The sequence below is a fragment of the Bombus vosnesenskii genome, unplaced genomic scaffold (genome assembly GCF_011952255.1).
Source record: "Bombus vosnesenskii isolate JDL3184/JDL3185 unplaced genomic scaffold, Bvos_JDL3184-5_v1.1 scf7180000013298, whole genome shotgun sequence".
NCBI classification, from domain to species: Eukaryota; Metazoa; Arthropoda; class Insecta; order Hymenoptera; family Apidae; genus Bombus; species Bombus vosnesenskii.
The window spans coordinates 213,460-240,767 of NW_022882948.1; the positions used below are offsets into that span (position 1 = coordinate 213,460).

At 31.1% G+C, this 27,308-nt stretch overlaps 5 protein-coding genes and 2 long non-coding RNA genes across 8 annotated transcripts; 3 read left to right on the forward strand and 4 right to left on the reverse strand.

Moving 5' to 3' along the window:
* The first annotated feature begins 49 nt into the window (after positions 1 to 49).
* LOC117233629 (putative ATP-dependent RNA helicase DHX57) lies at positions 50 to 4,791 on the forward strand. The gene is made up of 11 exons (XM_033494105.1): positions 50 to 198; positions 400 to 517; positions 604 to 788; positions 849 to 1,309; positions 1,410 to 2,241; positions 2,300 to 2,792; positions 2,868 to 3,247; positions 3,331 to 3,452; positions 3,524 to 3,843; positions 3,917 to 4,531; positions 4,615 to 4,791. The coding sequence occupies exons 1-11, from the start codon at positions 134 to 136 to the stop codon at positions 4,756 to 4,758; spliced, it is 3,735 nt and encodes a 1,244-aa protein (XP_033349996.1). The 5' UTR covers positions 50 to 133; the 3' UTR covers positions 4,759 to 4,791.
* Positions 4,792 to 5,805: 1,014 nt separating this feature from the next.
* Positions 5,806 to 8,552, forward strand: LOC117233657 (H/ACA ribonucleoprotein complex non-core subunit NAF1). Its single transcript, XM_033494157.1, has 6 exons — positions 5,806 to 6,340; positions 6,474 to 6,732; positions 6,813 to 6,939; positions 7,023 to 7,291; positions 7,405 to 7,550; positions 7,626 to 8,552. Exons 1-6 carry the CDS (start codon positions 5,902 to 5,904, stop codon positions 8,117 to 8,119), a joined length of 1,734 nt encoding a protein of 577 aa, XP_033350048.1. The 5' UTR covers positions 5,806 to 5,901; the 3' UTR covers positions 8,120 to 8,552.
* On the reverse strand, positions 7,216 to 7,774 carry LOC117233661. Its single transcript, XR_004493362.1, has 2 exons — positions 7,633 to 7,774; positions 7,216 to 7,483 (listed from the first exon to the last, which is right to left on the reverse strand). It is a non-coding gene; the product is annotated as an uncharacterized LOC117233661 (long non-coding RNA).
* On the reverse strand, positions 8,361 to 9,560 carry LOC117233659 (riboflavin kinase). Its single transcript, XM_033494160.1, has 4 exons — positions 9,289 to 9,560; positions 8,758 to 8,906; positions 8,572 to 8,674; positions 8,361 to 8,510 (listed from the first exon to the last, which is right to left on the reverse strand). Exons 1-4 carry the CDS (start codon positions 9,374 to 9,376, stop codon positions 8,407 to 8,409), a joined length of 444 nt encoding a protein of 147 aa, XP_033350051.1. The 5' UTR covers positions 9,377 to 9,560; the 3' UTR covers positions 8,361 to 8,406.
* Positions 9,561 to 10,088: 528 nt separating this feature from the next.
* Positions 10,089 to 14,883, reverse strand: LOC117233658 (3-oxoacyl-[acyl-carrier-protein] reductase FabG-like). 2 transcript variants are annotated; one of them, XM_033494159.1, is made up of 11 exons: positions 14,681 to 14,883; positions 13,708 to 14,563; positions 13,560 to 13,626; positions 13,169 to 13,501; positions 12,919 to 13,092; positions 12,682 to 12,834; positions 12,445 to 12,606; positions 12,023 to 12,352; positions 10,852 to 11,168; positions 10,562 to 10,763; positions 10,089 to 10,496 (listed from the first exon to the last, which is right to left on the reverse strand). In XM_033494159.1, exons 1-11 carry the CDS (start codon positions 14,757 to 14,759, stop codon positions 10,254 to 10,256), a joined length of 2,916 nt encoding a protein of 971 aa, XP_033350050.1. In that variant the 5' UTR covers positions 14,760 to 14,883; the 3' UTR covers positions 10,089 to 10,253. The 2 variants fall into 2 exon arrangements, with proteins under 2 accessions (XP_033350050.1, XP_033350049.1); XM_033494158.1 differs by lacking the exons at positions 12,023 to 12,352; positions 12,445 to 12,606; positions 12,682 to 12,834; ... (3 more) ...; positions 13,708 to 14,563; positions 14,681 to 14,883 and adding an exon at positions 11,307 to 11,325.
* Positions 12,142 to 12,958, forward strand: LOC117233662. The gene is made up of 2 exons (XR_004493363.1): positions 12,142 to 12,278; positions 12,694 to 12,958. It is a non-coding gene; the product is annotated as an uncharacterized LOC117233662 (long non-coding RNA).
* A 967-nt stretch (positions 14,884 to 15,850) lies between the features above and the next one.
* Positions 15,851 to 25,544, reverse strand: LOC117233735. Its single transcript, XM_033494295.1, is given in 7 exon segments — positions 15,851 to 16,144; positions 16,346 to 16,511; positions 17,001 to 17,446; positions 19,201 to 19,338; positions 24,705 to 24,790; positions 25,359 to 25,475; positions 25,478 to 25,544. Coding segments are annotated over 7 exon segments (1,110 nt in total). The 5' UTR covers positions 25,530 to 25,544; the 3' UTR covers positions 15,851 to 16,039.
* Between the last annotated feature and the right edge of the window lie 1,764 nt (positions 25,545 to 27,308).

Consider the following 27,308-nt stretch of genomic DNA (forward strand, 5'->3'; position numbering starts at 1 on the left):
TCATTCATAGATCTCTAACTGCTACTATTTGTACATTTACTACCTCTTAACCTCCATTTTCCCAATCATCAAAATACAGATTTATAAATATCTTTCAAGTTAATTTATAAAATTATTTATATATATTATCAAAATGAACCCTCTTCACGTTGATTATGATTTCTTCTTAGACGGACAAGATGTGGATAGAGATACCACGTAAGTAAAACATAACCTTTTATATGTTACAAAAATAATGTAATAAAATAAAGATAATTAGAATGTATTATTAAAAGCATATCTTTTTAACACAAGAACTAATATTAAATATAATTAGATTATCGTCCGAGATACTATTCTTGCATGTCTTAAAATTACTTTTGTAAATAATTTATAAAATTACTTATGTTTATCTGATAGAAATGTGTCAATGGAAGATAAAAGTAGCTCTATACGGAAAGCAGAACTGCAAACCTTAAGAATATCTGAAGAATCTGAACGCCAGCTGTACGATACTTTAAAGCATATTTATGGTCCTGTATGTATTCATAGACATTATAAATTTATTATTGTATACATATCTCTTAAAATGTATTATTGGGAAGTAACATATTTTTTTAACAGAGTTTTAAGCTTTCTGATGCATCAGAATTTGAAAATAAAAAGTCCAATCTAGACAAGCAATATTGGGTGGAAAGGGGCAATTTGGTCATTAAAGGAATAGTTGATTATTCTTCTAAGGATAGTACACCAAAAACCGAAGAACAAATTACTAGGCAATTTGCAACATCTAAACTTGAAAGTTATGGGTAAGTTTGTTAAATTTTAAATAATGGACAATTATAAATAACCATTTATATTGTTTTAAGTTTTCATCAATCACATTGCAATGAAGCACTATTACATACAGAGGGTGATGTAGGAAAAGCTTTAGAAATATTGTTTTATAAATATTATGGATTGGAAAATATAGCAAGAAGGAAGATACATGATGACATTGATACAATAGATTTATTGGAAAGAAGGAATGAGGAAAAAGAAGCACTCGAATCTATTTATGGAAATATGTTTACTGAAAAAATAAAAAATCAAATTTGGACTGTACAAGTTAAATTGGATTATTTAATAAGAAATGATGAAATAGGACAGGAAATTCCAAGGATTAGGCAGAAGCCAGAAAAGGGAAGGGAAAGAGAAATTTGCAGATTATTTATTCATAAAAGATGTAGATTTGGAAATAGATGTAAATTTTCACATCAACAACCACAAGTATTAAGAATGCCTGAAAGAGAGAATCCGAGTTTTACCCTAGAAATAAGATTTCCTGAAGGTATTATAATTATTTACATAAAAAATATAAAATATGTTACGTAATTAATATATAAATTATGTGCAGACTTTATATTTAATCTTTTTAAATATTTCATTAGGTTGTAAATATCCTTATGAACCGCCTTATTTTTATTTGTATAAAAATGACGGTACATTTCCAAGTATAAATTGTTTAAGAATAGTAAGAAGGTTGTACGAAGAGGCATTATCAATATCTGCATATGGAACACCTTCTATTTTTTCAATAATATCTCTTTTGGAAAATGAATATGATATAAAAAGATATTTAGTAGAAAATAAAGAACAATTTCTAGATCAAAGTGAATTACTATTTCGAAGGCACATAGAAAATGAAGATGAAACAAATGTAGCTACTCATTACGAATTAGGGTCTATACATAGGAAAAACAGAAATAATATTAGTTGGGAAAGAATATTGAAAGAAGATGATCTAATTGAAAAAAATTTTAGAGAGAAACTAACAAATCCCAGATATAACAAGATGATAGAAATTAGGGAAAGGTTGCCTGCATGGTCAAAGATGTATGAAATTTTAGATGTAATACACAAAAATCAAGTAATCATTATTTCTGGTGAAACAGGATGTGGTAAAAGTACACAGGTGCCACAATTTTTATTAGATGATTGGATTATTAATAGATCTGCATCCAAAGAACATATTAACATAATATGTACACAGCCACGAAGGATAAGTACAATAGGAGTAGCAGAAAGGGTTGCAACAGAAAGAAATGAACGCATAGGTGACACAGTAGGATATCAAATACGATTAGAAAGTAAAATTTCTAATAGAACTAGATTAACATTTTGTACAACCGGAATTTTGTTGCAAAGATTTGCTGTGAATCCAGAATTATCAGATGTTACACATGTTATTGTAGACGAAGTTCATGAAAGAAGTGCAGAAAGGTAAGTTATCTATTATACTTATTTTTTTAATTTTATTTAACTGTTTTATCCTTTTTAGTGATTTCCTCTTGATGCTATTAAAAGAATTACTGTCCAGAAGATCAAATCTGAAAATAATACTTATGAGTGCCACTCTTAGAAGTGAGATTTTTTCCACATACTTTAAAGGAGCTCCCATTTTATGTATACCAGGAAGAACGTTTCCTGTAGAACAAATCTTTGTGGAAGATGTATATGAAAAAACGAATTATGTTCTAACAGAACATTCAAGAGCTACACGTAGATATAAAGGTGGTTTGGAGCAACTAGAAATTAGCTATGGTATTGCATCACAGCTTGCAGCTCGCTCTCACTATGTACCTGAGGAATCTAGACCCGATGAAGATCTAGACTTAGAGAGGATTATCAAAAGATATAAGGATTATAATAGCCAGGCACAAAAAAATTTATATTATATGGATCATAATGCAATTAATTATGAACTTATAGAGACGACATTGCAGTGGATTACTTGTGGAGAACACAATTATCCTAAAACAGGTTCCATTTTAGTAAGTATTTTTACTAAGTTTTCTTATTATACGAAAAATATACAATATGTAGTTAAATTAATATTAAATTTGTAGGTATTCTTACCCGGATTTGCTGAAATTATTGCACTGAAAGATCGATTGAATAAGAATGAGTATTTCTCACCAAAGACTGGAAAATTTATTATTATATTATTACATTCATCTTTATCTAATGAAGAGCAAAGCTTAGTTTTTAAAAAATCTATCGCTAGAAAAATTGTATTAAGCACAAATTTAGCTGAAACGTCTATTACTATAGATGATTGTGTCTTTGTAATTGACAGTGGAAAGATGAAAGAGACCAGATTTAATTCGAACCAAAACATGGAAAGTTTAGAAATGTGTTGGGTATCACGAGCAAATGCATTACAAAGAAAAGGACGCGCTGGGCGTGTAATGCCTGGAGTATCTATTCATTTATATACCTCGTACAAGTATGTATAATTATTGTTCATTAAAACATTAAATCTTATAGTAAAGTTTACCAATATTTATTCAATTTAAACAATTGTTTCAGGTTCAACTACCACTTTTCAGCACAGCCAGTACCTGAGATATTACGAATTCCGTTAGAACCACTGTTATTACGTATTCAACTTCTACATAACGGAACAAAAGTTGACTTACATGAAGTTTTAGGTAATAAAAATATATTTTTAGTTTTATATCATTAATTAACTTTCTAATATCCATTATAATATTCTATTTAGGTAAAATGTTGGAACCACCAACAGAAGAAAATATCAGTAGTGCAATTAAACGTTTACAAGATGTAGGAGCATTTAATTCCGAATGTACATTAACCCCACTAGGTCACCATCTTGCAGCATTGCCTGTAAATGTACGAATCGGAAAATTAATATTGTTTGGAGCAATCTTCTGCTGTCTTGATTCCGCACTTACTATAGCAGCATGTTTATCTCATAAAAATCCATTTCATATACCTTTTGAAAAAAGACACGAGATTGATGCAAAAAAACAATTTTTTACTGCCAATTCTGATCAACTAACTATTCTCAAAGCATATAAGGTAAATGTATAAAAATATATAAAAATGTATATAATATATAATTATAATACAAAGATACTTTTTCTTTTGACAGAAATGGTTAGAAATATATACACGCAATACTAGTGCAGGCCATGCTTTTGCAAAAGAAAACTATCTGTCTGTGCGTACACTATATTCCTTGGCAGATATAAAGTATCAGTTATTAGAATTGTTAGTTTCAATAGGTTTTGTCCCCATTAATTTACCTAAACGACAACCAAATGTTGACAAGATTATAGAAATTACTGGATTTGAACTGAACATCAATAATGATAATTATAAACTTCTGCAAGGTCTACTTTGTGCAGCCTTATATCCTAATGTAGTAAAGGTTCTTTCGCCAGAAAAATCTTTTCAAATTCAGCCTGCTGGGGCAGTTCCAACAGAAACAAGACCCGAACAACTTAGATTCCAAACTAAAAATGATAGTTTCGTTAGTATCCATCCATCCTCGGTCAACTTTCACGTTGGTCATTTTCCTAGTCCATATCTAGTATTTCAAGAAAAAGTGAAAACAAGTAAAATATTTATTAAAGAAGTATCAATGGTACCAATTTTACCACTAATATTATTCTCTGATTACGAATTAAAAATAGAAGTGCATGATGGAATATTTATTGTATCATTAGAAGATGGCTGGATGTTATTTGATGTTGAATCTCATAGGGTAAGAATATTTATTCGCGTTTGTTGAAATTAAAACAAAAAAGATGATAATTGTATGTTAAATATACTTTTAATGTTACTTAGGTGGCTCAACTTTTGCAAGGAATGAGAATGGAATTAGTCAAATTATTAGAACAAAAGATGAGGGAACCCCTTCTGAATCTATTAAATCATCAAAATGGAAAAAAAATTATCCAAACAATTGTAAGTGTAGTCACGAGAGAATAAAATATTATGTCGTAAATTTTTTAAACATAAATTATAAATTAATAAAAAAATATACATTGTAATTCATATATTATGCTATAAAAATAATTGTGTGTAATTATTATATACAATAATATTCGAAATATTTTTAACAATTACAAAATTTTTGTAAAATTTTATATTTTCTTTTAATATTTAAGAATCATATAAGATTTTGTCCTTCTTTATGTGTATAATTTTAGACAAATTTAAAAATATAAAAAATTATTAAATATTTTATTATAATAAAAATAATTATTTTTAAAAATATATAATCGTCATACCATAGTCGTGTTTACTTATATATACATGTCCTGTACATCAGTACCTACACTACAGTGCAATAGCATCTCAATACGTGGTTGATAGAAATAAATATATTTACGTGGTACGAACGTATATGTAACGTCAATTTTATCAGAGGCCACCGCGCACTCTCAATTACCCTAGGGACCCACCATAAACCTAAACTTTTAAGTTTATTATTTCTGTTATCTGTTTATGGATGGTCCTTGAAACAGCCCTTAGGTTGTTATACATCCTTACTAATTACGGGGAAAGCAGGTAGTTTTACATAATGGGAAAAACCCAATACTTGACTAACGAAAAAGCTGATTTTTCCCATAAACAATATTACCTACTAGCCGCGTTGGTAGGAGGCTTTCTCCTCTTATCTTCATTTATTAACATGATCTATAACCAATTGGCATCGTGGATCGTTACCCTCACTTTTCCTAACGGAAGGTGCGAACAGCCAATCCGCGTTGTTAATTAAAAAGGGCACACTCACACCGAGCTTTTCTCCGTAATGAGATGAGAACACCTGGGGAGAAATAGACAAAACCATCGAACAGTAAATCTGATCTCTCCGATCAGTGTAAACCTGTGCTGTGCTAGAAAATAAAGGCAATAGTTGCGTTACGACGCAGCTATTTTATTTTATTAACGAACCCTTAAATTTACGTGACATATACGTGATTGATAGAAATAAATATATTTATGTGAAGTTTATGAAACTTTATATGAGAAATATATTTTCTTGTGTATTTGTTAACGGTTATAATACATTTTAAAGTGAAGTCTGCTTATTGCTATTGATGATAACCTGCAATTTAAAGTTAAATTATGATGAATACGGAAGAGGTTATAATAGAAGAAATAATAGAAAACAGAAATTCAAATAATGGATTTATGGACCTTATATCAAATGTTGAAGAAAGTAGTTGCGTTCCAAACAAAGTAATTATTGAAGATTATTCACTGTACAAAAAAACTACACAAATCAATGTTAATGAGACAAGTCAATTTACAAATGACTGCGAGGTAATTATAACTGATAATGCTGAAATTAAACAAAATTCTAATAAGAAAGATGACATGAATGAACAAGCCGAACAAAACAAATCAGTCATACTGTCAAATACTAAACAAAATGAAATACTTATTAACGATACTGACAAAAATCAGAATACAAATGAAGATGTAACATTTGAAAACTTGGAACAAAAAAGTGATGATGATATTTGTATCATACGTGAAATAAATACAGTATCTTTGGCTCAAAGTAAGGATATAGGGATATACTTATTATCATAATCAAAATTATAAACACTTTTGTTATATATATATTATACTATACATTACAAATAATTTTGATATTAAATTAACAATTGCAATTTATGTTTCCTTTTTAACAGACAGTGATAAAGTATCTTCTCTTACTAGTATTGCTATAGAATATGGCAATTCAGATTCAGAAACAGAATTTAATACTGATGAAACAAAAAGTGATAGCAATCAAAATCAATCTTTGAAAGAAGTACAGATGCAAACTTATAGGCAAAATAAAGAAGTATCGTCAAGTGAAGAAAGCGATAGCGACGATTCTACTAGTAGCAGTGATTCTTCAGTAATAGTTGAATCAGATGATTCAGATAGTGATGATAGTTCAAGCAAGTATGCTATTCATTTTTGTAAATTTTTATACATTAAATTAATTTTATACGAAATTTTAAAGCAATTTCTTGTATATTTAGGAAAGGCAAAGAAAATAATGTAAGAAGAAAAAAGAATAATGAAATGAGAACTGAATTAGATGATTTACCTCCTATTGAAGACTTAAAAATTAGTGTACCTGAAGTATTATGTGATCCATTAGGAGAGGTATTTATAAATATTAAATTAATACATATATGGATAATCTTGAAAATAGGATAATATCTTCATAAGATAATATTAAATTACAGGTTGCATGGATGGTTGAACAACTAGTAGTTGTAAAACCAAAACCTGGCAAACCGACATTGAACTTAGATACAGTTTTATTTATTGAGAAAGGACAAAGGACGTTAGGAAAAATATTCGATGTTTTTGGACAAGTGAATGAACCTCATTATTGTGTGCGATTCAATAGTTCTGAGCACATAAAAGAATATAACATTACAGCAGGAATGACTGTTTATTACTGTCCAAATACGGAATATACTTCTTTAGTATTTCTACATGAATTATTAAAGTGAGTTTATATATTTAAATATGTATATAATTATACATACTATTCTTATTTATATTTATTACATTAATTTATAAGAAATTAAACATATAGTAAGCAATTTATGATTATTACAGAATCAGGGGTATTGATGCAAATGCGGATGATCCTCCAGAATTTTCAGATGATGAGGAAGAACGGGCTTATTATGAACAACTAAAAGCAAAACAAGTAAATAATGTTAATGAAGCTGAAAATCCGTCTAAACGAAAGCGTACTTCTAGTGAGTTTCTTATGTAATATTTATATCTTTTTATTTGTTAACATTTGTATTTTCTATTAACATTTATAATTTTAGAACCTACTACTGGATGGCAAACCAATCATCCGTGGAATAGAAGTATGCAGAATCAAAGGAAAGGATTTTATGCACGAGGAGATAGACGATTTCCTTCTACACAAACAGAAAATTATTCTCAGAATTTATGGTCACAGTCCTATCAAACTAATAGTGAACCTTATGGATACGGAATGTGTTCACTGCAACCTGTGCAATATATGAACCATAATGTTAGTGGTCTTAACCAAAACTTTTATGGCTCACACAATTACTATAGTGAAAATAGTAGCTCAACATATCTAAATCCTAGAATTCCTTTCAATACATGTCCAAGAGTTCCTCCAGGATACATAACACCACAAAATCATCCAAATTCATCTACAAATGTAAGGTTTCCTTGGCTACCACAAGTGTCACAAGTTCCTATTCGAATGAAATTGCCATGGATATCTATACCACCACCTCCACCTCCACCACCAACTTCATCACCATCAGATACTACTTCAACATAGTTAATATTAATTACTTATGAATTATATTTTTAATTTAGTTATATATATATATAGTTATATATTATATATATAATTGTATGTATATTGAAAATAATAGAAATTATATAATGCAAGTTATACATATATATAATATGAAATTAGTAATTAAAGGTATTTATATTATAGACATTATCCCTAATTAGAGTATGAGTTAATATTATTTCCGCATATAGTGAGGAAATATTGCCATAACATGATCATATCATTTGTAATACAAATTATGATTATAGTACTCTTATACAATCAGATTATTCCTTAAAGAATGAATTATCTTTATAAACCGCCATATCTGGTTTCTGTAATTGTTCTTTGGCAATTGTAATATCATCTTTTATCGCTCGAATTAATTCCTCTGAAATGATAATGATTAATATAATAAAGATGGGATAAATTTTGATACAGTTACTATTTACCTTCAGAAGTAAAATCTTTTTCTGGTCGTACATATCCCGTAAAAACAGCTTTAATTTGTTTCCCATAAAAATCGTTCTCAAATTTATGCATTAAATGTATCTCCTACAACAATGATACATTATTAAAAAATGGTTTCAAATTTTCATGTTATCAAGTATTCAATTAATTATAATTTACATTCGTACCACCGTCTTTTTTTCGTTTTTATAAAACGGATTCCAACCAATACTAGCAACCATTTTATAAGTTTGTCTGTCTATAGAAGCCCATCCATAATAAATTCCAGTACTAAGATCACCAGGCAAATTATTTACTACCTCGTCTTCAAGATTTGCTATAGAAAAATAATTTTATAACTACATACAATATTAACAAAATATTACTGAAAAAAATTATTTTTTCTTTTATTTATACAATATAATTAGTTTAACTTTCGCAAGTTTTTAAATCAAAATATTTCTTAATAAAAAGCGATTAACATATCGAATAAACACACAAAATAAAATAGTGATTAATACGATATATAATATTAAATAACTTTTTAACATATTTCATATATTCCCGCCAATAAGTATGTATACAATAAAGCGATTATATCTTTCAATTGCATACAATTCTAAACTATTCTCTGCAACATTAACGTAATTTTAAATTGTTTCTGATTAATTTCAAAATTTTCGAATCTATCAAACAAAAATGAAATTGTTGAGTGTTACCTGTAGGTATCCCCAAGGCTTTGGAACCTCTGCCAAACCCCCTAACTACCGACCCTGATAAAAAGTATGGTATGCTTTTGGTAGACATAACGAATCTTGATTTCGCGTCAGACTGTCAGACTAGTAACGTAACTAGTAGCGTGAATGAATGTTACTTTAATGCTTCATAATATATTATCTTGAAAGAAGATAAAGCGTTCGTTATATGACGTGGCATATTTACACGCTATTTAGTTGTATAGATTCATGTTGATGAAATGAATGGACTACTTTTAAAACAAATTATTTAATATGTTATACGAATAATTTCATATTTATATAAAATAAGAATTAAATATAACATTGTGAATATACTTACGGAAAATTTGTCCTTAGATTTTTAATTCTGTTTAAACTGATAATTATCGCATGTTACGGGTTATCTATGCATAACTTTTTTTTACTCCTGTATTATCATAACATAAATTAGTTCTTACAATTTCCTCTGACAACAATAAATTATTGAAAGTTGTTTATTTTTAGCTTGTTAGTAACAAAAATTTCAACATTGAAAGAAATATAAGCAGATTTATAAAATAAAATCTTCTTTTTGTGTTGAAATTCAATTATCTTCTTATTTCAATTTGAGCAATATTGAAATCATTTTTTGTCTTAATATAATTAAAGTAAAGTATTTTGCTATGTTTTTTTATTGTGGTATTACAATACAATTTAAATGAGTAGTTAATAGTTCTATATTTACAAGTCAGCAAATAATGTGGTAAATTAGTATAGGTTAATACATTGTGAGCATTATATAATAAGAAATCAAATTTAAACTATTTATTTATTGAGAAACGTTACTTTTTTTAACATGAGAAATATTTCTAAAAAGAATACAATATATTAATGTTGAATGTAACTTTTATCATATTTTTAATTAAAAAGGTATAAAATTATTATTTCCACCATATATAAAATATAATTTAGCGAGGACACATGAGATGTCTTCCTCCATCAACAGATAAAGTTACACCTGTAGTGAAGCTGGCATCGTCACTTGCCAAATATGTAATTGCTTTTGCAACCTCGCTAGGATCTCCTGTTCTGCCAAGTGCATGAGTTTCTTTACTCTTAGCAAAGAATGCTTTTAGTTGGTCTTCTGACATTCCACTACTTCTATGAAGATTTGTTATTATTACACCAGGATTTACGGCATTAACCCTCACCTATAAATTAAGGATTAAATATAAAAGCTACTATTGTAATTAATAAGTTTTCAAATCAAACATACTTGTTTTGGTGCAAGATCAAGAGCTATACATCGTGTGAATTGATCAATTGCTGATTTACTCATACTGTATGCTAAAACTCCTGAGAAGGATCTTATTCCAACTACACTTGATACATTCACAATATTACCTTTAGATTCTACTAGATATGGAACAGCCAACATTGTTAAATGATATATTGAACGTACATTTATGTTGAAAACTCTAAAATATTTACATGTTTAATATATTGTATAAAATTAAGATTAAATTTTATTGATTTAAGCTAGATATACAAAAGATAGACTTATACCTGTCATATTGTTCTAATGAAGTGTTCTCTATGCTTCCATTTTCTAATATACCAGCGTTATTAACTAGGATATCCAGTTTACCATAATGTTTAATAGTGGATTTGACAATATTTTCAACATCACTTTCATTAGTTAGTTCTCCGGTTACAATTAATGGTTTGTCAGGCTTACATTGTTCAGCGACTTCATTTAATTTCTGTATATTACGACCTGTTAATGATAATAATGCACCAAGTTGTGAAAACTGTACAGCAGTTGCTGCTCCAATGCCAGAACTAGCTCCAGTTATTAATACAACTTTTCCAGCAAATGCCATCTAAAAAAAGTAATGAATTACAATTAAGTAAATTTTATTTTAAAAAATTAATATTCTTATAGTCTTTAACGTTTCTGTAATTCATAAACTTTATATATTTTTATATAAAAATTTTTAATACTTCCATAATTACTTAACTTTCTTGATATGTAAAATATATTTAATATATTATAAGGTTTTATAAAATCTTACTGATTTATATAATTTATTTATATTGCTCAGAGTTACGTTCTCGTGATCGTAATTGAAGTAAGACTAAATAGTTGCCATGCCATCGTTTGATAATAACCTAACGTAGAATTTTTATGAATCGACTATAGATAAATTATAACCATGGATACTATCACACGCTCATAAACTTGGCTATCTTAAAGTTTACATTTGCAATGTAAAATTATGATTTAATATCCATGAACCTAAATGTATGTAAATTTATAATTTATTCAAACTGTGAAAAAGAAGTGATAAGAGCAAACGTAATACTTAACTTCCATAAGACTATATGTAAAAATTAATTAATGCTAACATATAATAATATTACAATATAATTTTGTACTTTTCGAGTAAAAATTAGTACATAATATGGCCATTTTGCATATAATAAAAATAAAATATATTCTTCAATTTGTCAATTTTATTTTTTCCAATTCAATTATTACAGTATTTAAATATTTTTCAACTTTTTCTACAGATATACAAATCTTTTCAATATTCCACTCTTTATCTTTAACTTTTTTCACAATTCCCTGAAGAGATAATTTTGCACTTGCTAACAGTGTTCTTTTTTTCTTAGGTTCACAATTGGAAACATATTGCAAATACATTTCTGCTAACATACAACACAATTGTAATACTTTCTGAACTGATTCTTCTTGTAAAAGCCATTTGGGATCTGATACGGCAATACGATGTGCTTGGTGTAAATAGTGTAGTGCTTTGTCATTATCAATATCAGTTTTTTTAAGAAAAGTAAGTTGTCCATACATTCTCCAAACATCAGAATTATTAGGTATAAATGAAGTAATTCTTCCAAATAATTCTAAAACTTTTGGAAGTAATTTTTGTGCAGACTTTCCATCTGAATCATTTACATTGTTTAATACAGCATCAGTAAGTATATCAAGAATTTGAACATCTAAATGGTGATTTTTCAAGTCTAAAATACGATGATAACATCGAATTACCTAGAAAAATGTGTAAAAGACATAAATCGTTAAAAGATATATGATTTTCGGGAAGAGTTAAATTTTATTTTATTAATATTATGTATTCGTACTTCTGAAAAATGTCCTAAGTCAATGCTAACAACCATTAAATTATCCCAAACTTGCCACTGATCATAGTTACACTTTAAAGCATCTTGAAGAGATTTCCAAGCTTTTACTTTATCACCTAGGTTTATATAAGCTTTTGCTAAATTATTCCAAGCCTCGAATGTCTATAATTAAATCGCCAAATTCTTTAATGTATATTATTACGTAACAAATTAATAATTGAAAATATTAATACAAACTGTTTGCTCTAGTGCACAATAACGTTTATATGCTGTTGCTGCCAATTTCCAATCTTCCACTTGTAAAGCAGCAAATCCAAGTCTAATCCAAACATTTTCTTGAATGTTATTTAATTCAACTGATAATTTTAAATGTGGTATAGCTTCCTCATACTTAAAAATAAAAAATAATATATGTATTTAATTAAATTACTAAGAAAAGGGGAAAACTTTTCAAACTTATATTTATGTACGCACATTTTGTTTGGCAAAATAAAAAAATCCCCAATGTCTTTGAGCTCGACTACTTTTTTTATTAGATAGTTCCCATGCTGTTTCATAACAACTAGGTTCTTGAGTTGCATCACCTAATAAGCACCATAATTGAACTGATGGTTTTTTAGATATTTCTTGCTGAATAATTTCTGCTGCCTAAAATTAAAAATAAAATATAAATTTACGTGTTTCATGTATGCTAAGAAGAAATTACATAAACTAAAATATATACTTTATGTCTTAGCTCTAATATGTTGTAACAAGCAATAGCTTCTTCCCATAGTTTGCTCTTCAAAAAAATATCCAAAGCACCCTTTACTAACCCAACACTTAGCATCAATTGTGCCCACATTTGTTCTAAAGCCCAAACTGGCTTAAGACCACTGGCAAAGAATAGGTCCATTCTGTTTGTAACACAGATTTTTGACTTGTTTAGTTCATGTATTAAATATTCCATTTGTATCATTGATCGTTCAACAGTTCGTTTATCCTCAGATTCTAAAGAACACCGATGATATAGAGATGCTATTTTTAAGGACCAATTTCTTGTATTATTTACCACAACCTATTAAAAAATAATCTTTGGTAAGAAAATAAAAAATATAAAAGTCAAAAATACTTACAGTTAAATAAGGTGTTACTTCTTCATCTGTTAATTTATCCTTTGGTTGTGATAACTGTAATTGAATGCTATTAGAAATAAAATTTAAAATAAAATATGAGTTTTGCTTTATAAATATAGTATAACAAAAATGTAAAATATATTCTTACTATTTTGCTAATATAATAGCTTCTTCTACTGCTCCTAATTGTGTATTTTCTATATTTGTTGAAAATTGAATATGTTCTAATCTAATATCATCATTCAAATCCAAAGATTTTGGTAAATTTTCACAATATCTAGAAGGAAACTGTTCCTTTTCTAAAGTTATTCCTAAAAATAGTTGTGCCTTGTCTTCTTGATATTTTGTACGTTTACCTAATGCACCTTCAAGATTTAAGCTTAATTTCGCTCCTTCTTGAGCAAGTTTAACATATTTTTCTGAATTTTGAATTCTCCTATAATAAAAATAAAATTGTGCAGCTTCAATATAAAATAATGTTTCGCAACACAAATTTTCTTTCAGCATTTGCAAATCATTGATTTTCTGAATCAACTGTTCAGTCTCATCAAATATTGTACCGGAACTTTCATTTAGTATAAGTTGATGTAAAAGATTTGCTCTAAATAACCACCATATACAACTTTTATAAGCATTTTGTAGAATTTCATTTGAGAATATCATCTTAGAAAAGTAAAGAAGATCCGACATTTTAACATTTGCATTACATTCATCGTGTAACGATAAATTTCTAAGTATATTTTCTTCTTTAATTTTTTGCCATTCAATATCTTTTTCAATTTGTGGGCCCGTCCAATTCTGTTGAATAAAATATAGTAAAGAAGCTATGCCTGTGCATAGCCAAGAATCATGCGAGTCTGTTTTTTCTATATTGTCATGTATTAATTTGGAAACATTATTGCTATTATTCAACTCTTGAATTAGATTTAAAGATAACTTATTATTTATGACATCTTTATAATTTCCATTTAATATATGTTGCACACAAATAGGCAGGTTATGACCTGAAAAAATAACATAAAATATAAAACAAAATTTGATTATAGCAAAATATATTGACCGACAATATAACCTAATACGATATATAAACATATACGTATATTCCAAAATCATTCATTTACCTTCATTGTTAACGACATTTATTAATAATGAAATTTCGATTTCTTCATTTATTGTTTTTTCTGCATTTGAAAGATTCATTATTGCGACGTATTACTTGACGACACGTGGAAAAGTTTGCATATTATTCACAATCGGAAGTCAATAATTATACTGACACAGATATTCACAATATAAGAAAAATATTTAATACAGAGGTTTTATACATTTTATATTACATGTTATAATATATTGTAAGGAAGTTATTTATTAATGTATTGTATTCCATACATGTAATTAATTGTTTGTAAATTAATATTATGAAAAATAATAAAAAAGTTACTTCTGTCAATTCTTGGACATAGCAAATAAAATATAATTATCTGTATCATCATATATCATATATATGTATCTACAAAATAAAAAATTAATAAATATATTTTGTAGTAAATAAACATATAAAAATATAACTATTTTTATTTATATCTTATGAATGTACAGACCAGGTTGTGGTTATACTTATTGTAGGTGTGTTAAGTTTTTTATTAATATTCATTCATCAAGAACTACCTATATTTACAATTTAATATGTCTATATAAAAAAATGTAAATTTATTGTATTTTTTATTGCGATTCAAAACAAATATTTTCAATACATTTTAGGTGTTTTGTTGATAATTAAAAAATACAAGAGAAAGTTTTGAAATATGTATCTTATTAATTACATAGTTGCACAAACTATTTTTTTATTATTACTATATCGGAACGATACTATCACATATGCAAGTAAATTGAATACAATTATTCTTTACAATTGATTAAGTACATAATACATATTATCTTGCTTATATGATCTATAATAATGATTATATAGCACATGTTAAAGGAAATCTTTAGAATTAGGAATTCTCAGTCATTTTTATGTGTCTATATAATATAATAATAGGTATATATATTACAATTAACAAGCGGATATATTAAATATATGCTTGTAATACTTAATAATATTTGTTGACCCGTACAAAGGGAAGATAATTTTTTTTTTCATTACTGATAATTTTTTTTCTTAATACTGAAAACATTAAAAAAAAAAGAAACAAAAAAGACATTAAATATAATATATGTTTAATCAGGTAAATGTTTTACTTTTGAATAAATATTTATCGTAACATTAAATAAATTAATTTGAAAACTGAAAAATGAATAAAACCAGCAATATATATTAGCCTGAAATATACATATGTGTGCTTGAAATACTAAAAGTGTTGCAGCACACTTTAAGGCTCATACCATTCACTTAAATGATTTGAGTACTTAAAAGGGATAATGTTAAGACGAAGATAAACATTGATTACTTATTTTTTACAAGGTGGTGAAATTTTTTAGAAATTTAGATCGCTCTCGTTGTTATTGTCATTAGACTCCTTCTTTGCAGCTATCAAATTTTCCCATTGTGCGATGAGAGTGCTCCTACGTCGTGGATTTGGCTATAGAATTAAATAAAGATTAGTAATTCATCATCGTTTGAAAATATGAACACATGCGTATAGATATACGTAATAATTCATTCCAATACTTGATGAAAACAAATAATTAATCATCGAGAAACACATATATTAAATATGCTATATACTTTTGATTAATAATAATTAACATATTCGCATTCTTTTTAAAAGAACTAGCAATACCTTATGTTTTCCTTTAGCTTCTTTTTCTATTTCATCCTCATTTAAAGTATTTGTCGAGGTACCGCTTCTTAACGAACTTGAACCATCATAGATATCGGAATCGTTATCATTTCCAATGTCCAAAAGATTTGGTTGAGACTTGGCCAACATTTGAGACCGCATTAATCTAAAAATGTACGTAATTGTTTGTTATATCGTGAAATGAAAAACGTATAAATTATTACTATTAACCATAATAATTTACCTCAAAAATATACTTAATCCGATAATAATGTATGATTGAAAATGACATTAAATTATCAATCATATTAGTTACAGTTCTTAAAAAAATAACATTTAAAGTATCTATATCTTGTCATTTATCAACTCCATCTTCTACTCGTTTTTAATTTCACTATACAAGTACGCGATTAATATTCAATTCTCAAGGTACAAATGACTTCATTCATCGCAAGAAGATGACGTAAATAATAGTAAATTTTAATTCTAAATTTTAAATTTAAAAAAAATGAAAAACAATATTTGTAACATCGTCATTTTTGTGTACTTTTCAATTTATAGGGTTAACCAATGTAGCCTCTGAACAGCTTAAATAATAGCTATGAATACATTAACCATTATAGAAGTAAAATAAAATTAAAAATAAACATGTTACCTAAGCTCGTTTTCTCGCTCTTTCATCTCATGTAATTCCTTTTGAATTTTTTCTTCCACAGGGACGTATCCCTTTCTAACGGGAGGCTTTTTGGGCTCATCGTCTGGTTCGAGTTGAATTTCCAGACTTCTATTGAAAGCCTTGATGCTCAGCGGATTGAGCGTGATACTGGGTGCCATGGGTGGTGTTAGCGCGTCGTTACCCGCAGATTTTGGTTTGTATATTTTCCCCCTAGTCGCCAGAAACCTGTGCATCAGCCCTTTCTGACTAGGTGCCGTTGCAAAACGCAAAGGTGTCGGAGTGGTGCGACTGGATATGACTCCATTCGTCATCTTTGGCGTTAAGGTAGGCGTAGACGGTGTAAGGTTGACTGCTTCTAGAATTTGTGGCGTGGACGTTGTTCTCTTCAGTTTTCCCGAGGCCAAAGCTTGTGGCATGCGACGCACCTGTTATACATTATTGCAGAAAATTCTTATTATATTCGTTTTGAATTTGTTGCAATTCGAAATGAAGATAATTCTAATTAAAAAAAAGAAGGAGTAATGGTAACGTTGTAAAAATTTAGTCACGCGACAATTTATTTGCAAATAGAGAACGAGTGTATTCAAAATAACTTCGCATTATCTTTAAGAACAAAAGTATAGCGACCTTTGTATTACACTGTAGATTATTTAGCAAGCACAAATTATACGAGAGCTACATTCTCAATCATTATTATCAGCACGACACAATAGTCACGTCAAGAGCAAGAAAAATGGCTGTTTCACCGAAAATGGCATTACATTAACCTTAACATATCGGCAGATAAGATATTTTCATCGAAATCGTGGCCTGGCAGCGTTACGAAAACCGAATGCAACCGGCTGTTTGCGAAATAAATGTGCACACTCTCGCGTCCTGTAGCAATTACTTCGCACGCCTGCTGCTAATTAATTAGCGTAAAGTATAGAAAATCGCGCGATCATGCCGAGATTATTAATCTGGCGATCGCGCGTCTGTTTCCATTATCGAAAGCGTGCCACGATTTTGGCGAACGAAAGAGTATGACGTTGGCTCACGATCCTCATTAGTTCCGTTCTGCTTAAACGTACCCACTATAAATATAAAAGCAAGCTGTTATACTTGATCGACTCTGCTCTGTCCACAGAATATTTTGCATATAAAGTTACTTCAAGAACTCGCTATATTTAATCTCAGGCACTTAGCAAGTATAATTAATGATAAAATTAGAATTTATTCGACTCGTAAACATTGGCAGTATATAATGTACAATAGTATATAAATGTCACTTACTAATTTCTATCATGGTTTATCTTTATCTTCTGGAAATAAAAGGTAGAAACGATTGACCCGTTTCCGGTTAACTGTGTAAGTCATTAAACAAATGTGTAACTTTGATCGCTTATCAGTATTTCTACTTTCTGTATTTTAAAATCCTACCAACAGTACATCTATATGTATTGGTGTAAATATATATTTCGTAGAGATCACGAAGGTATTTAATACAATTAAAGTATTGAATAGCTATACAATGAGCCTCGATACCTAGTGGGACCACTTTTTACACTTATTATATGTTTAAAATGAATATCCAAGTTGTATATTAGTTTTTTACTAAATACATGTTTGCACTAAATATTTCGTAAAGTCTATATACATCTCCAAGTCTGTTTCAAATTTTATCAATATAATCACGACAGTCGTGCCATTACAATATTAATGAAATTCCAAGGTATTTTATATAACACTGACAATATATGTGTATAAATTTTGTACATAAAAATAATAGTAAGAGGGACATACTAAAATTTTCCATGGTAAATGTTCAAATACTTTCGCGAGCCAGTGTATAATATTTTTACATCGTAGAACTTGCTTTAACAAAAATTTTCATTGAAACAGTATTTCTTCTAAGTTTGCGGCGCAAGATCTAATTTTTCATCGATGAATTCCCATCACGTCCGTAACAAGATTGAAACAGTGCGTTACGTGATGAATCATTAAATCAGTAAGTGCGTGTATAATCGTCCTCGTCGCTCACGGACATCACAGCCGTCCGATGCGTTTCGTCCCTATAAGGACTACGCAGGCATTTACTCTTTCTTTCTTTCGTTCAACGACCTTGAGCATGGTCGACACGAATGTACATATGTACACGTAACACACACGTATATACATATACGTGGAGTTTTAAGCATACCTTGGAATCCACCGTCTCGTGGGACGTGGTTTTAATGCTACCCACGTTTCTCAGCTCGTGCTCCCTCTCCGTGACCTCTTCGATCTCCTTCTGTATTCTGTCCGTCGCCTTCTTCAGCTGCTCCAACCTATGCTCCGCCTGCAACGAAATGGTATCACGTCCAATTCCATCTTTTATAGATAAAACGATAGAGAATTTAAAACAAATTGACCACAAAAACTGTGTCTTTTAAATAAAAAGAAAAAGCAGAAAGATTACAAATCGAAAGTTAAAAGATCGAATAATAATACATTTGTGATTTTTTGAGTTTCAATCGTGTTTTTATTAATCCGTTGTTCGCTTTTTCAGGACGGACTTGAAGATGAAGATCTCGCTATTGCAAATCAAGACATCAAGACGCAAAATCTTCATCGGAACGAAGCGCGACGTACTGATAAGAACACGATCGAAAGTCGAAGAATCACAAAAAGTTTAAAATCGCCAAAAAAATAACGAAAAACGTTTTTTAAAATTGTTCTCTCTTCCGTTGATTTAACTCGATTCGACGCATGTTTCCGTAATGTCAAGCACGAGGCAGACTTTGATGGATGAGCAAGTCGTGGAATCCTCCGCGTTTCCACATTTTTCCAGTCGAGGATTCCCTTTAATTCTACCTCACGACGGACGCGATTGCATTCATACAGGCTGGCGTAATTATAGTAACCGGTGTTTTCAGATTGTTAAATTAATGATGGCGCAACCTGACCCTCGATTCCAATTTCAACATGAACCGTGTGACCAGTTTAAACACCGGTCTCTGAACGTCTCCGCGGTTTACGAACCTTCCTATTGCACTAGTCGCGATCCTCGATTTTCATGCGGGCGAAGGATACGAGAAAAAGCCAATGAGAAGCAGGAAAAAAAGAATACAAACCACGAGACGAATCAAGTTCCAGACTACCTCGTGTCGATCGTCTCGCTAACGGGAAGCGAATTCCAGAAAACTAGCTGAACACGACTGCCATACGATTAACCCGTTCTGCTCTCTTCACTTCGTCGGTACGATCCATCAAAATTTTTATAGTATGCTCTTAGAGAAGCTAATCAGGTTTGCTGTACGAGAACGAACGTGCACCACTAACGTGGCTTGTTTGCACAAGCTACATCGAACGAAATGGATCGATCTTCTTTTACGTGCGCTATTTAACGGGCTGTTATTGTTTCCGCGTTACTCGTGCTTTCGTAATTCTTTAAACATATAGTGAATAAGTATTCAGGCACTTTTGTCAATTTGTAAATAACAGTACGTGAATTTTAGCAAAGCGTGCCATGCAATGGCAAATTAATGGCTAGAAGCGGAACTTGTTGTGCACACGGTGGTCTTCGTGGAATCGAATCAGCGGGCTATAAATTTAAATCGTCAATTAACAAGTTTGAGGTAGACTGCAGATTTTAAAAGCATAAAGATGTATAGAATTCACTAATATATAATATATAAGATATTCAAAGTAGATTAATCGTTATAATATTTAGTGGATGAAATAAATTTCTGTTTAAGTATGTGCAGTCTATAGATTAGAATTAGATACACGATTCAATTATATAACGGCTAATCTTAGATATTACTGCTTGGATTAGCAGTTTAGACAAATTTTTATCTCTCTCATTATTCTAGATGCTAAATATGCTGAAATTAATGGATGTCATATACAAAGATCTATAAGATATGCAAAGTATTCGTAATCTCCATTTAAATTCTACCTTCTTAGTTACGTTCACAGAAATATAAAATTCCACGGACCCGTTCGCTTTCCAAGATCAATTTTATCACATTATATTACTTTATTACGCATACAGTGATTTTGTTCTTTATAAAATCGACAATCCGTAGTTTTGTAAAATCACACTTCAACAACAACGTGTATGTTTCAGACACGTTTTATACTTTCATTAAAAAGAATGAAAGAAAAACAAGCGAACGTTTTTTCTTATTCAGCATCTTTTTTTACACTCACTTCACTCGGCTAAATAAGAAAAAGTAGAAAACACATTTCTCGTGTTCGTTAATCAATTCCTTAATCAAATCGTAATCAATGTACAACGCGTGGCACTGTATTACCTAGTTCTTTCCCATGTTATTTAACGCGTTATAAAACTAGAATCGCTTTTCCAGCTTACTGAATCTCGCGATGTTCGACGATAACGCGAAACAATGCGAATAGTCTAACGATTTTGTTGCGGCTCGCGCCTGAGGAATTCAATACTTTATCTAACTATACTTAACCAGATTTTATCAATTGGTATCGCGACCGATAACTGCCCTTTGATCCTACACTGCGGCCATCACGAAACAAACGCTTCGTTCACGCGTTTTCAATCGATTTTAATGAGTGGACGTAAATTTTAATTGGAAACATCGTAACCCTTTAAATGGAGATCCTCGGATCGAAGCCAAGGTCGATTTTGTTGCCGATCGACAGATCGTTCGATGACAACGCGAAACGGATGTTACTTTGATGACCATTTTCTGTGACTCAAACACCTCGATAATGCGGCGATAACAATATCCATATATCTAAAGATATCATATTTGATATAACAGAAAGTTATGTGTGTACAATTTATATTGTAGATTTCTCTTTATGACATATCGGAATTTCGCTTAGTACAACAAATAATTATCTTTAGAAAAAAATGGCACAGATATAATATAGCGATTAAACAAACTTTCAATGAGTTTTTCGTTACTGTTATATGTTGAATATACTACCTAAATATTGGTATGTATACTTATTTCGTATATTGTTTTAGATTCATTCACGGTGCACTATAAGAAAATCTTAGGCAACAATACAGTATTATAAATTTCACATCTGAATGACGAATATCGTTAAACTACGGATGTTTATGTAAATTTATATTTTTATGAACACACGTGATGAAACGCGCGAAGATTTCTTTCGCTTACAAACTAAATATAATAATGTATAGTATTCTCATAAATGTATAAAAACCTTAACAATGTTAATCGTTACATGTAACCCGGTTATTAATATTTATTTCCAATAGAAAAATTGGAAGGGTGTCTAAAAATCGTTCATTTCAAAGTCTTCGTCATTTCATCACACTGTCAAGAGATTAAATCAATCAATAAACGATCATTCATACAGTAGACAAGAATCAAAGCCAGTGTTTCATTCTAGAAATTTAGAGAATTTCCCTCCGTCGTTTTTATCATTTCGACAGATCCCACGCGTGGAAGAACGATCTCTTTGAATGCAGATCGCAAGGGAATGCAGCGCGTTCGTAATTAAAAACGAAAGGAACCTTTTCGTCGGTCGTAACGTACGATTTCACAGTTTCATCCCAGCCTCCGGGACAATGGAACTCAGCCAATCAATCACTGGATCGTCACGATCGGCCAGATCCTTCGATCTAGCTCTTGCTGCGGATTACGCGCGACTTATTGCCATGTCCTTCTGTCCGAGAACGGAAGGATAGAGGGTCGGCTCTTTCGCGGCTCGCAGAAGGAAGCAAACTCGCTCAGGTGTTTCGCCCGCACTTCCGCGTAGGAACCGAATATTACTGAAACGAGTTTGTTGAAGGGTTTCCAGGTGAGCAGCTGTAGCTTGGCCGGCCGTCTGGAATGCTGCTCATTGAAAACTGAACAGCAGCGGCTAGCACGGCTGCTTAACTGTAACCCGTGCCTGTTTCCTTTCTAAAAAAATGGGCCACCGATCATCTTCCTGCCTCTCCTTCCTTCTCGGCGACGTAACCCCCCGTCGTCGTTTTCATCCGTATCGATTGGCCGACTTAAAATTCCTCTCTGCTGATGCACGCTCGATTTCGTCGAAGGATAATAAATTTCGAGGTCGATACAAGATCGAGGATAACCTGTTAATAAATTGTCCGCGTACGCGGATCTTATTTTGCTGGTGAAAATCTCTCACTGACCCTACTGACTCCGTGATTCTCATTCGGAATACATAATTAACTAAAGTGTCTGCGGACGATTGCTCCTATGATTTATCACTGCGAAATTTGTAGTTAGGAAATCAATTTGTAGAGTTCTGTTGACTTATAGATTAAGGGATATTTTTCATTCTACGATCGTCAGCGTAAATCTAAGAACGTCTAATAATCATCGTTATACACTTCTTATATACTCTCGCTAATATGCACCGTACACGTATGCGTATGTAAACCTACAAAATTCTGAAAGTTTCTAACGCTGAATGGACTTCAAAAACGTGAACGACATGCTGCGACAGAGAACAAATGCATGAGGTTGCAGCATCGCGTTTCTCGAATAGTATTAATGGTATTATCATCAAGATCGCTGAAAGCGCAACAGCTGTTTCAATTTTTCATATACCTGACGTTGAAACATCTGTCGAACCGCTTTAGAAACGAGACTAACCGTGCTACGTCCAACAACGACCCACATACCTTATATGTAATTAAATTAAACAGCATCGATGCCGTTGAGAAACGCAACGGACACCGTACGATACTTCTCGTGCGTGATAATGACGCCCCGCGGAAATTAATAAGCATTCAAAGCGCAGCCAATTTACGGGAACAACGTGGAATGTTCTTGTCTCGTGTTCGATCGCGGGCTACATGATTCGTCGCGTGTAAAAAATCGTGTATACAATAGCTCACGAAAGTATTCGAACAGTGGTAGGAACATTTTTTATTTTTTAAAATTCAATGAGTCTCGTATTACCAACCTTATCCTTTTGTTCGGTTCTGAAGTTAAACATATGCTCTTCCAAAGCATTACTCATCGTAGTATTGAAATAATGCTTGTTTTAATAATTATACTTTTAGTTTCTACAAAACTCCATCAGCTTATCATCTATTTTTAAAAGACTTACATATCTATATCTTTGAACCTGTCAAGTTGTTTTTATTTGAATTACCAATTTAACAAAAAGCATTGTACACCGTTATATTCATTATTATTTTACATAATAATTAATTAAGTCCAAGTATTTAAAATTTTGTATCGTTTAATAGTAGTATCGTATGACTAAACAAATATGATATTATGCACAAATGAGATATATATGTATATATAAAAGTCGACAAAAAAAAAAAAGTTTCGTTAGAAAGAAGATACGTATAAATACTTTTTATTGTCATTGTATGTCATTAGAGTCCTACTATCTGATCATAAAGTAGCGCTAAAATCAGGAAGCCAACAGAAATGTACTTATCATGTCTTTTTTTTGTGATCCTCATATTATATCAGATCTGCTCCAAATTTTACCAATATAACTATTCTTTTGGCTTCGTGCCAATTGTGTCTTATTAAAGTATTTATGAAATTTTTAAATGTTTTATATAACGCATGTAATGCATACACATAAAAGATTTTTACAATAAGTGTAGAAATACTTTCGTGAGCCATACCATTATATATGCACGTCGAAAGATGCACGATACCGGTTCCTCCGTGAACGCGTGCAAGTGCAACCGCGAGTTGCCAACTATCTCTCGACAGTTTGCATTTGAATTACATTTGTCCACAATCTCGTCACCGGTGTTAACCACCGTCCTCGACTGAGAGCTTCTTTCACGATATCCGATAACGCGTTAGAAACATCTGAAATATTTCATTAGTTGGTAAAAAGTCATAATAAAAACATTAAAAACTTCTCGTAGAATCCAGTACTACGTAATCTTAAGAACGTATAAAATGGAAAAAAATGAAAGAGCAAAGAATAAAGAAAATAAAGAAGGGAAATAATGAAATGACGAAAGAATTGAATTGAATTCTATTTTAACGCTTGCTTAATGAATAGTTTGTAATTACTATTGTTCTACCTTATCTCAAATGGTATCAACTTTATGCTATCAACTTTATTGCTTAATTCGATATATGAATATTTCTTTATAAATAAAAAAAAACATTAAAAAAACGAAACATGAAAATAAGACTAGAAAGATTAGGCTAAATTTTTCTGTTACTGTGTTCCACGAGTAACCAAGGATATTTTAATCTAAACGAACATGAATAGAATAACAGCTTTGAATTTAATTATACTTTTAAAATATTTCGCAGATTAGATGATATCGAACCGATCATCAGGAAGGTATAATCTTTCACATTTAAGTTATCCGAATGAAGAAAATCGAGTTTCCAGTGAGAAAGCGTGAATCGAGCTACTCACGTTCAAAAATCGCGTACGAGCTGATTTGAATAGTCGTCCAACCAGTCTTTCGAGAGCAACACGCTGACACGTGTGAATTCACGCATTTTTCATTTGGATAAACCGCTTTCGAGCGACATGGAACGATTCTGTTAAAATTGCCCGACTAAACGACATCGAGTATCGTGACATCTTTTCCAAGATACTTTCTCGAACAATTAATTCGTTGACTCATTTGGAATAAGCGACACTTTGCGATCGGTAATGAGTCGTATATATGAGCGCTCGTGAGAGAAATCGAGAATCCCATTGACGTTTCCCTGCTCGATCGTCGTTTAAAGGTACCGCTGTGTTGATCAATTCGTACGGTAACTTCTACCAGAGAAAAATATCGATACAATAGCATCTACGCGTCAGATATTAATCTGTTCTGACACAATGGAAAAAGGTCAATTCTACACCGTTGATTCTCACGTACACTACCGGCCATAAGTGTTAGAACATTTTCTAATATTTCATTATTTTTATTGTCTAGTTACTTCTTTGTAAATATTACAATAAAGTTTTACAATAAACACTAAATGAAGTACAATTTGTTAGACTGTCCCAATGAATGTAACGAGCAGGTGTCCTAATACTTATACGACTGACGATATAAATAGTACGTTTTGATAGCAAGATACGTAGTACGATAGTATGACAGTAAGATTTTGCTCTTCCACGCTCAATTTCTTATTCATACGCGTGTACACTAAACTTACCTCCATTTTCATTGTTGCTGCCGACAGGATTTCTCAGCGAAGGTCAAACACTAAATCCTTTGTCGGACGTGTTCCTTCTGCTTGCCGAACTCGAATTCGGTCCGTTTATCTGATCGTGGACGCAGGTGGTTTACGTTCGTATCTATTATCATGCCGCGCAGTTACGTCACATCGTCGGATCTCTTTTTTTTTCTTTTCACCGTGTACCCGCCGATGAAAGTGTAAAAGTTGCAAGGGGATTTGTTGGATTAAAATTTCTTCAATCCCGAAAAAATCGAACCTATCTCTTCTCCGTTGACGACTGCTTTTGAGAGTTGATCCGGCTTCGACTACGACCACCGCACCAAGCCGAATTCTCTTCGATCCGTGGCGTGGAACCGTAACGCGAAAGCTTGGTCGTGCTCGATCGATTCCCTTCAGATAATTTCCAACCTGACACCCGAAGAGGATCTCGCGTGATCTATGAGATGCGAGAGCGTGAATCGTGTTTGCCACGGCGACTCGAGACTCTCAGAGTACAGCTAACCAGATTGGTCGAGGGGAAACACGACAAGAAGCCGGTATATATTATTGCGAGACGCGACAACGACACTCGCTAGACTTTGCTTTCGAAACTAATTTTTCGTGCACGTTCCATTCTTCTTCTTTACCCTGTTGCTCCTGTAATTTCCGAAACCGCGAGCTTATGATTGAAACACGGCTGAACTCCGTTCGGCGACTGCCATTTTACCTGCGTGACCTTGTTCCCCGACCCGTTCTCCGAACAAAAGCAACAGAGTCGAACCGCGCTGCATCTGATACAAATCACTTTTCGGCTTATCATGTGCGTAAATATACACTTTCGCAATTTCCATCCTATCCATCATGCGATGTCGTTTTTATTTCCTCTCTTGTTTTTCCTAGTTTTATCTGAAACAACTAAAATGTTATAACCTGGTGTTTATTTTTACGTCGCGCAGGTATTTTTCCTAGAAATATGACGAATATAATGAATAATAATGATAATTACTTTTCTAATGTAAATGATTGGGTAATTGTTTGTTCAATTAAAGAAAGTATCATATTATTATTCAGTAAACTTTATGTATACTTACATGATTACATACATAACTTTCAATTTTGTTTAAATAGAGTTTTACATGTTTATAACAATTGAGTCTTCAATTCCTTTTTAACAGTATATCAGATATGGTATGGCACACAGGGTATT